The sequence below is a fragment of the Fusarium oxysporum genome, chromosome VII, assembly GCF_013085055.1.
Source record: "Fusarium oxysporum Fo47 chromosome VII, complete sequence".
Taxonomy (NCBI): Eukaryota; Fungi; Ascomycota; class Sordariomycetes; order Hypocreales; family Nectriaceae; genus Fusarium; species Fusarium oxysporum.
Genome location: NC_072846.1, coordinates 1,547,974 through 1,559,201, shown reverse-complemented (window position 1 = coordinate 1,559,201; position 11,228 = coordinate 1,547,974). Strand labels below are relative to the sequence as shown.

General features: G+C 48.1%; 4 protein-coding genes across 4 annotated transcripts; 1 reads left to right on the top strand and 3 right to left on the bottom strand.

Annotated features, from left to right (window-relative positions):
* Positions 1-1,316, bottom strand: FOBCDRAFT_276744 (cytochrome P450; the record flags this gene model as incomplete). The annotated part of the gene is made up of 3 exons (XM_054705656.1): positions 1-370; positions 442-643; positions 692-1,316. The coding sequence occupies 3 exons, from the start codon at positions 1,314-1,316 to the stop codon at positions 1-3; spliced, it is 1,197 nt and encodes a 398-aa protein (XP_054561631.1).
* Positions 1,317-3,514: 2,198 nt separating this feature from the next.
* On the bottom strand, positions 3,515-4,030 carry FOBCDRAFT_276742 (uncharacterized protein; the record flags this gene model as incomplete). The annotated part of the gene is made up of 3 exons (XM_054705655.1): positions 3,515-3,696; positions 3,746-3,896; positions 3,953-4,030. 3 exons carry the CDS (start codon positions 4,028-4,030, stop codon positions 3,515-3,517), a joined length of 411 nt encoding a protein of 136 aa, XP_054561630.1.
* A 3,600-nt stretch (positions 4,031-7,630) lies between these two features.
* On the top strand, positions 7,631-8,611 carry FOBCDRAFT_241746 (chaperonin 10-like protein; the record flags this gene model as incomplete). Its single annotated transcript, XM_054705654.1, has 1 exon — positions 7,631-8,611. One exon carries the CDS (start codon positions 7,631-7,633, stop codon positions 8,609-8,611), a length of 981 nt encoding a protein of 326 aa, XP_054561629.1.
* A 2,359-nt stretch (positions 8,612-10,970) lies between these two features.
* On the bottom strand, positions 10,971-11,228 carry FOBCDRAFT_119195 (uncharacterized protein; the record flags this gene model as incomplete). The annotated part of the gene is made up of 1 exon (XM_059607740.1): positions 10,971-11,228. A coding segment is annotated over one exon (258 nt), but the record flags the coding sequence as incomplete, so codon positions are not given.

Genomic DNA, 11,228 nt, shown 5'->3' with positions numbered 1-11,228 from the left:
TTAAGACTTGATCCGTTTAAACGGCAGGTACGGTCCATCTTTGAGACTGCTAAACGCCCAGGATGTCTGATACTGGCCAGCAAACTTGCCCTTTTCCTCACCCACTTCTCCCAAGCTTGACTCGACCTTTCGGAAGTCATAACCTATAATAACAGCAGCCAGCGCGAAAGGAATCTCAATCAATGCTAGACTCTTACCGGGGCATCCCCGTGGCCCCTGGGAGAAAGCGTCAAAGGCAGAATGAGCCTTGGCCACAGCTTCATCACCAACCTCATCCGCAAGCCAGCGCTCCGGCCGAAACTCCAAGGGGTCGTGGTAGTACTCCTCATTGTGATGTACTGCATAGATGCCCGTACCGATCTCACAACCCCTGGATGTGAATGTCAAGATCGTTACTCGCGATTTGCATTCCACCTGGCATGACCTCGCGCCACATCGCACCTCCAGCCGGCGGGCTGAGGCATATTGACTCGAGAATACAAGCACGGAGATATGTGCACGAGAGCAGTTTTGCTCCCTGGCAAATGTCTTGGGGGGGTAGTGATTGTGGACCTGACCTCTTTGGTGACGCGGGCATATGCCGAGGGATTGCGAGACAAGTAGAACAGAGTCGCCGCAATGGCAGTGGACGAGGTGTCAGAGCCTAAGAGTGGTTAATACCAAGACGGCATGAAGGAAATGTCCTTCTCACCTGCAATTATCATCACGTTGCTCTCGGCCCACAGCTGCTTGTCAGGGAGGCCTTCTCCCGTCTCGGGATCTTTTGCGGCAAGCAGTTTGGAGAAGAGATCGACCTTGGTTTCTTGGCCTTCCATAGCTTTCTCTCTAATTTTCCTTGCCTCCATAATCTCCCTGCTCTTTACAGCAAACTGGTACGCCATGCGGCGAGCACCGGGGAACAAGAGTAGGTCGAACCTCATATCTTCAAGCTCAGGAAGCATTGTAAGGAAGCTCATACGACGCATTTGGCCGAGGACGCCATCGATGACCCAGTGGTTCTCTGAATTTGTAAGCAGGTTGTACGAGGTACCGAATACGAGATGGGACATGACATCAAAGGTAAAGTAATTACTCCAAGACGCCAAGTTCTTCGGAACGGTCCAGCCGTCTTCACCAACATCCGATTGATCAGGCTCAAAGTGATCCATAATCTCGCCTAACCTGGTCGCAAACAGTAGCGCACTCTGCCGCAGTTCCGGATCATAAGCTCGGATATGAGAGTTGGAGAGCCCTTGACTAATGAGTCTCTTGAGTTTGGCATGAACTTGATTGTCTACCGTACTGATGCTAGAATGCACGCCAGGCACTAGCGACATTTTGCTGTATGCCTTGGACTTTTGTGTCTTCTTGGGATGATTGTAAATTGCTATCACCACCCATTAACTGAATATTTTAATAGAATATAAGTGTATCTATACTGTAACATCCACAACCCCTCTTTCGCCACCACCCCTCTTTCGCCAGGCAAAATTAAAAAAAGCTCCACCAAAACTCATCAACTTCACTTATACGAAAGTCAGCCTGAATATATAGCTAACTGAGAGAAACTACCTCTTTTGATCATAAAAATGATTGGGTATGATGGTTTTGACCTTGTAAGGCTGTGCGGGGTACGAGATTCATGCATGCTGTGCTATGGAAATGTTGAAAGTTAGATAACCAAATTCCTCACCGCTCTTTTCCGTGTTTTCTATCCTATGTCTATGACAACGACAAGAAAATGTCTAGGTCAAGACTTCGATGGAAATACACAGAGGACGACATGGCAAAGGCCATATTAGATGTTACTGACAATGGCTTTTCACCCCCTCAAGCCGCTCATAGACGGGGAGTGCCCCGAAGGACTCTAATCGACAGACTTCACGGCCGCGGGGCCGTAAAAGAGCAGATCCACCCTCATCGACGCTTGTCCAAGAGCCAAGAGGATAGGCTGGCTTTCTGGATTCTCCGTCAGGAGTCCTTGGGCTATGCTCCGTCCCATAGTCAAATCCGCGCTTGCGTCATGGGCCTGCTGAGACAGCAGGGCGTACATCCCGACTTAGGACGCAACTGGGTGATCAAGTTTATCAATTGCCGTGCAGATCTAAAGACCAAGATGTGTAGACGTCAAGAAGCCAAGAGGTTCGACTCTTTCACACCTAGAGCGGTTCATTGGTACTTTGATATCCGGGATGGCCAGTATGGCTGGATCAAGCCTGAAAACACCGTCAACGTTGATGAAGGCGGTATTATGACTGGTTTTGGCAAGCATCTACCTCTATTCTTTATCAGTGCTTGAGTTTTGTCCGACTAACCCTCTGGATCTAGGTCTAAATAGCCTGGTTGTTGGAAGTGCGGACCCGAAGCGCAAGGCCTTTCTCAAGGACCACAAACTAGAAATTGGACATCATTTATCGAAGCTATCACTGCTGACGGCCGTGCTTTAGTTCCTGGCATAATATTCAAGGGGAAGGAACTGCAGAAACAATGGTTCCTTGACGAGTTCAAGCAGATAGCAGACTGGTATTACATAACTTCGCCCAACGGGTGGACTGAGGACCACATTGGCATCGAATGGCTTGAAAGAGTCTATCTGCCCCAGACTACGCCTGCCGACGACTCTGATGCGAGACTAGTCATTTTAGATGGTCACGGAAGCCATGCAACAGTATGTTCTCTATTTTCCCCACCTCAAGACCAGTGCTGAGTGATGGAAGGATGAATGGATGGCCACGTGCTTTTTGAACAACGTTTATTGCTGCTATCTACCAGCACACTGCTCTCATGGACTCCAGCCACTGGACAATGGAGTATTTAATGCGTCAAAGGCAGCATATCGACGACAGTTGGAAAAGTTCGCTTCGTTGACTGATTCCGCTCCAATGGACAAGGTCAATTTCATCAGGGCCTACGCCAAGGCTCGCCGAGCTGGAATGACCAAGAAGAACATACTGTCTGGCTGGAGGGTCACTGGAAACTGGCCACGTGCGAAAGCGTTACGGCACCCAGAAATCCAACAAGATAGGCCAAACGGCAGCCCAAGAGTGACTCCTGAACCAAGGCCATATCTTGGCTCGGACGATACGCCACAGACGAGCCGTCAAATTCGTGACCTTGGGTTGAACAAAACACCAAAGACGCGGAGACGGTACAACGTGATAGCCAAGGGCTTCGAGGCTCAACAGCAGACAGTAGCGGCGCATACTGCGAGGATTGCTAGCCTAGAGGAGGAATTGGCTCGCCTGAAGAGAGGGAAGAAGAGGAAGGCGGTGCCGAATCCTAACAAACCTTTCATGACTCTTGGAGAGACTCTAGCTGGTAAAGAATCCATACCAGAACGGGTGACTCGTTATACGCCTGTCGGGGTGGAATTTGTCTCTTCAAGCGAGCAAGAGTCAGAATCGGAGGCTGGCTCTGTCATCGAAGTCAGAGCGGAAAACATACCCCATCAACCAACCAGGCGGTCGCAGCGGATGGTGAAAAAAAACCAGAATACAATAGATTAATCTACTTATAACTCATTAAATGAATGATTTTATGCATTGCTGCCAATTTGGTCAAATTCTGTGTAAGTGAAGTTGATGAGTTTTGGTGGAGCTTTTTTAATTTTGCCTGGCGAAAGAGTGGTGGTGGCGAAAGAGGGGTTGTGGATGGTACCTTTGAGGCCTTCTGGGGTGTTGATCAAGACTCCGTTTGGCGCATATCGAACGCAATTGCCTGACACTTCTAGTCAGTCGTCGACATCAGCTCGAATCGTCGTACATACCATATTTCTGGTGACATTCCCAGATATCAAGGTGAAGATCGCCATAATACGTGTGGTAGACCGAATACCAGCTGGTCAGCTTGGCGAGGAATGGCCCAGGGTACTTGTGGTAAGGATGAAATAATAATCGATAGATGCAAATATACAGCAACTAAATTGACTTAGCACAGCACTCTCGTTGTCAGGGAATATTCGCAAATTTCTTACAATCACCAAGATTCCAAGGCCCGCTGAAGGCGCGAACAAGATCCATAAAGGAACAGGGCTGTTGGAGAATACGGCCATCTTGGCGGTTGAGTGTCCTGGAGCTCACAAAGAAGGTAAGAGACAAAGAGCCAAACGAGATGGAGAGTTGGTCTAAACCGGAATGAAATTTCAAAGGCGAAAGCCAGTTTATGTGGCCTCACACTTCCCGATGGTTCCAGTGCATTACGTGGCCAGCATTTAAGTTCACGTAGCGGGCGTACAGTACGATTAAAGTTTCTTATGGATCCTGACAAGTTTGTGTAGCACGACGCGTGCTGCTACCCCTGAATTACAGGTGAGCTTCATTTTGCGCTCTCAAAAGTGTGTATTAACCATCCAGTCTCAGGAAGAGGGACGTTGGTGCATTGGCCGGCGCGTATCAGTTTCAAGTGCCGGCCTTGCTGGTGATCATTCATATGTACCCTGGCAGAGGCACACACATGTACATGTGTCCTGATGAATTGCACTGCTACTGTAAGAGACGTGATTGCACTAATCATGGTCAGGAAATTTAACTAACGCGAGAAGGATCTCAGGGCTTCTAGTCAGCAAGTAAAGCGTGATGTCTTTGTTAGGGGTAGTTGTAACATGCCATGTTGGCTTGGCTCTTGTCGAACTGCAATGTTTCCCATTATTTCGCCTTGCTTTTAACTGATGCTCAGCGTCTTTATCCAAGCCCGACAACAGTCAACTACGATACGATGGCTCGTTTCCGAAGCCAAAGAGTCCATCTGGACTAAAAGGGAAACCAGACATCTTGAGAAAGCTTGGTCACATGTTGGTTCACAAGACCCATCTCACGCGTAAGACAGGAGAGCTGACAATAATAGTAAGAGTTTTCAATCAGCTCAGCATTCTCTAGGGCTCTACCTCCGTATGTTGGTTGCGCTATATCCTGCCGTTATGCGGTTCCAGAAGCACTTTTAACTTCGAACTTGTCCATTGAGAACATGGTTGAGCAAGCATTTGCCCGAGCTATTCTGCAGCATCCACTCTTCACGGTTGGTAGAGACAATGACGAGTCAAAGAAGCCATGCTGGGTACGACTGGACCGCATTGACTTAAACAACCATGTAGAGTGGAAGACAGTTCTTGAATCCGAAGACTACGACAGGGTCTTCCAAGATACACTGGAATTGCAGGTGAACAACAATTATACACACCTCAAAACCTGGCTACAATGGAGATCAGTCATATTAAGACCTGCCGAATCCAAGTTCATCGCTATCGTCTTTGCATGGGAGCATACAGCCGGCGATGGCAAAAGTGGAAGGTTTTGTCACGACAGCTTACTTGCTTGTCTTGACTATGATTCAATTGACAAAAAGACTGTAATATAGAAAGACCGATTATTCGAGGTCCCAATGATGGCCCTCACACCTGCACTGGATCCAGTATTGTTAGTAAATAAAGTAGTATATTGCAATATAATCCATATGCTATGGACTTTCTCATATTATGAAAATATGATACGCAGACCCTTGTAAAATTAAATTATAAGACATAAAAAAAGAATCGCATGTATGATACGCAAGCATGACAAAAATCCCTCACCTTACAACATTACTATTCAATCAGATAATTATCAACAATCCAATATGTTACAATCTTCGAATGAAGCCAGGATACTTCTTATACTTCAAGCCCTTCAAAATGACCCAAAGTTAAAGGTCAAACGCGCTGCAGAGATCTATAAAGTCATGCATATAATGCTATGGCGCCGATACCAGGGCATTCAATCGCGACGCAATACTATCCAAAAGTCAAGGCGACTATCTCATCTAGAAGAACAGATAATCTTCCAATTCATTCTTAATCTATATTCACAGGGATTTCCCTTGCGACTGCATTTTATAGAAGAAATAGCTAATTCTCTGCTAGCTAACCGCGATGCATTGCCTGTTAGCAAGCACTAGACATATAACTGTATAAAGCAATAACCACAGCTAAAGATGCATTTGTTTCGGAAACATGACTACCAGAGAGCCAAATGTAAAGATCCAACTATTATTTATGGTTGGTTTAGGCTTATATGGAATATAATCGCGAAGTATGGCATCCGATCAGATGATATCTGGAACTTTGATGAGACTGGCTTTATGATGGGCGTGATATCAAGCGGTATAGTCATCACCAGCTCGGAAAGGCGTGGACGGCCAAAATCAGTCCAGCCTGGAAACCGGGAATGGATTACCGTCATTCAAGCAATTAATGCCGAAGGCCAGGCGATCCCGCCGTTCATCGTAGGTGCGGGACAGTATCACCTCGCCAACTGGTACCGAGAAAGTAGCCTTCCGGGCGATTGGGCTATTGCAACAACCCAACATGGCTGGACCGATAATGAGATGGGTCTCGAGTGGCTAAAGCACTTTGACAGGTCTACAGCCAAGCGATCCAACAGTCGCTATTGTCTACTGATCCTTGATGGTCACGAAAGTCACCACTCGGTCGACTTCGAGAGATAGTGTAAGGAGAACAAGATTATTACGCTTTGTATGCCGCCTCATTCGTCTCATCTACTTCAGCCTCTTGATGCCGGGTGCTTTTCCGTGCTCAAGCAGGCATATGGCCGAGAAATCGAGCATCTGATCCGATGCTCTATAAACCATGTTTCCAAAACCGAGTTCTTCCCGGCTTTTTATGCCGCATTTCAGGCCACTATGACAGAAGAAAATATCAAAGAAGCTTTTAGAGGTGCTGGGCTTGTTCCACTTGACCTGGAACACGTGGTCTCGAAACTTGATGTGCAGCTACGGACTCCAACGCCGGTTGAGGAGGAGACTGGCCCCTCTACCCCATGGGTCTCAAAGACGCGAAAGACTGTGCTTGAGGCAGGGTCGCAATCGGAGTACCTCGCAAAACGAATCAGAAGGCATCACAGCAGCTCCCTGGAATCAGTTCTGGAAGCATTAAAGTCTCTTTCCAAGGGGACAAAGGCGGTTATGCATGAGGTTAGTTTATTGAGGGTCAGGGTCCAAGATCTTGAACGGGCGAATCAGATACTAAGCCGGCGGCGGAGGGCAAAAAGAACCCGACTACAGAGAGGAGGAGCAATTGCAGCAGAGGAAGGAAGGCAGGTGATTGGTCAGTTGGATGCTGATACGCAGGTAGTGGATGAATCGTCGAAAGGTTATGGTCGGGGAGGGTCGGCGCGAGGGAAGGAAAGGCGTTGTGGAGCATGCGGCAAGACAGGACATAATGCAAGAATATGTCATATAGTTGTTTCAATATCTGGTGAAGAGTCTGGCGATTAATTCCAATTCATCAGATGATTTGTGGTATTTTTGTGATGATTTCCATTTTGAAGGTTAAGATTTGTTGGTGCACATACTTGTTTGGTGCACATGCTTATCATGTACGTTAGATAAATTTTCGGACAATATTCACTGACTCAGTAATTTCCATGTCATTAGCGTTATAGCTTCGGAAATTGTTATCCGGTTACATGGGCGTCTCGGACCGTGGGAACTAGTCAGAAATATCTAGGTCGTGAGAGGGAGATGGCTAGCATTTAAAGGCATGATGTGATACCCGGAGTCCTTTATGAGCACTCACAAGCCCCGTACCTCTAACGCCGTCTTGATTTTATTATTTACCATATCTGCAGTTCAGTAGAAGCCCAACCCCCAACCGCAAACAATGAAAGCATTTCAATACAAAAAAGCCGAAACAGGTTTGCAGCTGTGCGATCTGCCCATCCCAGAACCTGGCCCTGAATACGTCCAAATTCAGGTCATGGCCGCTGGAATGTGTCATTCAGACTGCCATATTCTCACCGGCCAGAAAGACCATTGGTTCAAGAACCTGCCGCTCACCTTTGGTCATGAAGTTGCCGGGATCATCACCCAACTCGGCTCGTCAGCGAGCGGCGAGTTTCGGGTAGGCGACAGAGTTGCCGTCTGCCACATCTGTCATCCGATAGAAGAACGCCACTGGGACCTTAGCATTGGCCTTGGGTTCGACGGTGGCTATGCCGAGTATGCAGTTGCGCCCACGAAGCGGGTCATCAAAATCCCCGACAACGTGTCCTTTGCCCACGCAGCTGTGGCCATGGACGCATTGGCCACGTCCTATCATGCGGTCGTCACTGAGGCCGAGGCCAGACCCGGAAGAACCATTGGCGTCATCGGCCTTGGCGGCTTGGGAATGGCAGGACTCCATTTCGGCACCATCAAGGGGGCCAGCGTGTATGGATTCGACACCCAGAAAGACAAGTTCCATGAAGCCAGGCAGCTGGGAGCAAGTGGGTGTTTTGTGACTGTTAGGGATGCCAAGAGTGTTGTGTTTGATACAATCGTCGACTTTGCCGGCGTTGGAGTCACCACGGCAGCGGCTGTGAACGCCGTAAAGCGAGGCGGTAAGGTCGTGGTTGTTGGCTTGGGCGTCTCTACGATTCCCGTTCCGGTCGAGCCTTTGATCCTAAACTCGGTGACTATCGTCGGATCCCTTGGGGCACACTTGAATGACACACAAGATGTTCTAGCGCTGTTGGAGCAAAAGAAGATTGACCCGCTGTTGGTTGAGGTCCCCTTTCTTGATATTCCTGCGAGCTTGGATCTTTTAGCTAAAGGGTATGTTAAGGGAAGACTGTGGGCAGACCCAAGCAAGGGGGCTGATTAGCTAGTACCTAAAGCATATATCTCTTTATGATTGGTCAAGACTCTGTGATCATCGATATCAGCAAGACTGATCTTGGAAAATCTTTGCTTAGCTAACTAAATGGCGGTTTACCGGCCGATCTCTTCCAATCTTCAATTGAAATATCTACCATTTGACCAAGTGATGCGGCAATATATGCGCCGGCGCCTGTTACAAGAGCAACCCCGGGAAAGTACGTTTCTGTCTTGAGAAAAGATCTGTGAGCAGTGTGTAATGTTAAGTGAAAAAATGACCATGCTCCTCCAGAAATTACGAATGCCTCTTGTTGACATAAATGAAAGCCATCAGATGGTAATGATTTAGTGTCAAGGAACATGATCTTCGAGTCAAGCTCTTATCTTCCTCAGTCGTGGAGTAACAGAGATCACGCGATCCCGGCTCATCCGGAGTATGCCTGGCCTGCTACTCGAAGATACCAGGACTCAGGGTTGAGCATTAATAGTACCCCAACAGCCAATTTCTGGCAGTTGGCTTCTGCAAACAACAACATATCGTAAACTCGGTTTGTGTGATGTTTATATTGCGCAGTAGTGCTGGGTGAAAATATATTTTATTGAACTTGATCGTTCATTATTGAGATGAGAGTTCTTCTCGGGTTTATATATCTAAATGATTTCATCTAGGACTTTCAGACTGTTAGTCTGAATCCTGAAGGGAAGGGGGATCCCCGGATTTTCCAACACGCCCCCACCCACCTTGTCTTCAGGGCACAGAATCATCGTGCACTTCAGTACTCCAAATAATACGACCTGATTCCTCGACCGGACATGCACTAACTCGAATTGCTTCTAGAAAGTGACCATGGCTGACGGTGTTCAATGGTTTAGTGAGTCCGTCTGCTACCTGCTCGTGTGTGCTAACGTATTGCACATCAATGTTCCCGGCTTCAACTTCCTCTCGGATATGGTGCTCGACTAACGGAATGTGCTTTGTCCGTTGGTGGAGCTCAGGATTTCTGCATAGCTTTAGGGAACCGGATGGGCATATGTAGCAGAAGGAGCAGTTCGGAGAAGAGGTTCCTTGTCCAGGCCAATTCTCTGGCACACTGGGAGAGTGTTGTATATTCAGCCTCAGTGGTCGATAGTGCTAATTACTGTTTCGTGCCGTTTGGCTCTCCATGAGACTGTAGATCCTTCAAGTTGAACGAGCCATCCGAACGTCGATCTTCCCGTAGCATTGTTACCTTTCCAATCCGAGTCGGCCCAAGCTGTGATGCTCCAAGCGGACTCAGGATCTTTCTTGACGCCCCCAAGCACCAGGCCGTGGTCTCTTGTCTGCTGTAGATAGCGAAGACCTCTTTTGATCAGTCGTGAATGTACTGGTGATGGATTCGACCTGTATCTTGAGAGTACCGAGAGTAGAAAAGCTAGGTCGGGTCTGGTCTGGGTCATTCCATACATCAGCGAGCCCGTTTTCGAGCTATAGTCTTCTCGTTCTTCTGGAGAAACCGAGTCGCCATTGTCTCTTGGTTATAGCGTCGAGAGTGAATTTCGCTCCATGGGAGTCTTGACCGGTCGGCAATCCTCTAAGCCGAATTTCTTCAGTATTCCGGTAAAATATGCATCCTGGGAAAGATAGATCAGCCTTGAGTTCCTGTCTCGGGTTATTCTTACTCCAAGAAAATGGCTGGCGGGACCGAGATCAGTCATTGTGAAGATCTTTCCCAGACGGGCTTTGTACCTTGGATTGTTTCCTTGTTGCTGCCCATGATAAGGAAGCCATCCACATATGTGATGATGATCACTCCCGTTGTGGGATTGTGATATACGGCCGTGTCAGACGTTACTTGTCTGAAGTCAAGAGATTCTAAGGTCTTCTTCAGCTTCTTTTGCCATTGCCGAGGCGCCTGCTTGCGTCCATAGAGGGATTTGATCAATTTGCAGATCTTCTCAGTTGAGAATCCTGGCGGACCGTCTTCTGGGTGTTGGCCAAAATACTCGACAACTCCTTCCGGCATTCCGATGAAGTCTTCTTCGTCGAGATCCCCTTCCAAGAACGCCGTCGACACGTCCATCTGCTCAATCTCCCAGTCAAGACAGGCAGCAACGGTGAGGAGGATTCTCCAAGTCGCCGCTTTGGCAACAGAGGTAAAGGTCTGGTTGTAATCAAAGCCGAACGGTTGTTCAAAACCTCTGACCACTAGCCGCGCCTTGAACTTGTCGAGGTTGCTATCCTCGTCTTTCTTGACCTTGTATACCCACTTGACTGTAAGTGGCCTATTGTGAGCTTGGCTGCGGTCCAGCATGCGCCAGGCTCCTTTCTTGAGGAGGCTGCGCAGCTCACTGTGTATTGCTCTGAACCAATGGTCCCTTTGCGGAACTTGAAGTGCTTCAGTCATTGTTTTGGGCTCAGTGATCACCTCTTTTCGGAGATCGGGCAGCTTAGCTGATGTCATGGATGTTGTCGTCTGTCCATGCTGAAGATTGTTCACTTCAGACCTTTGTGGGCTTGGAGTCTTTGACTGCTCCGTGGCGGACTGTGGCCGGCTTGAGATGGGAGCTCCGTTCCTGCGGATTTCCGGCTCAACATCATGCTTAGTTTCGGTCAGGAGTTCTGTCTCCCCCACCTTTTCGTAGAG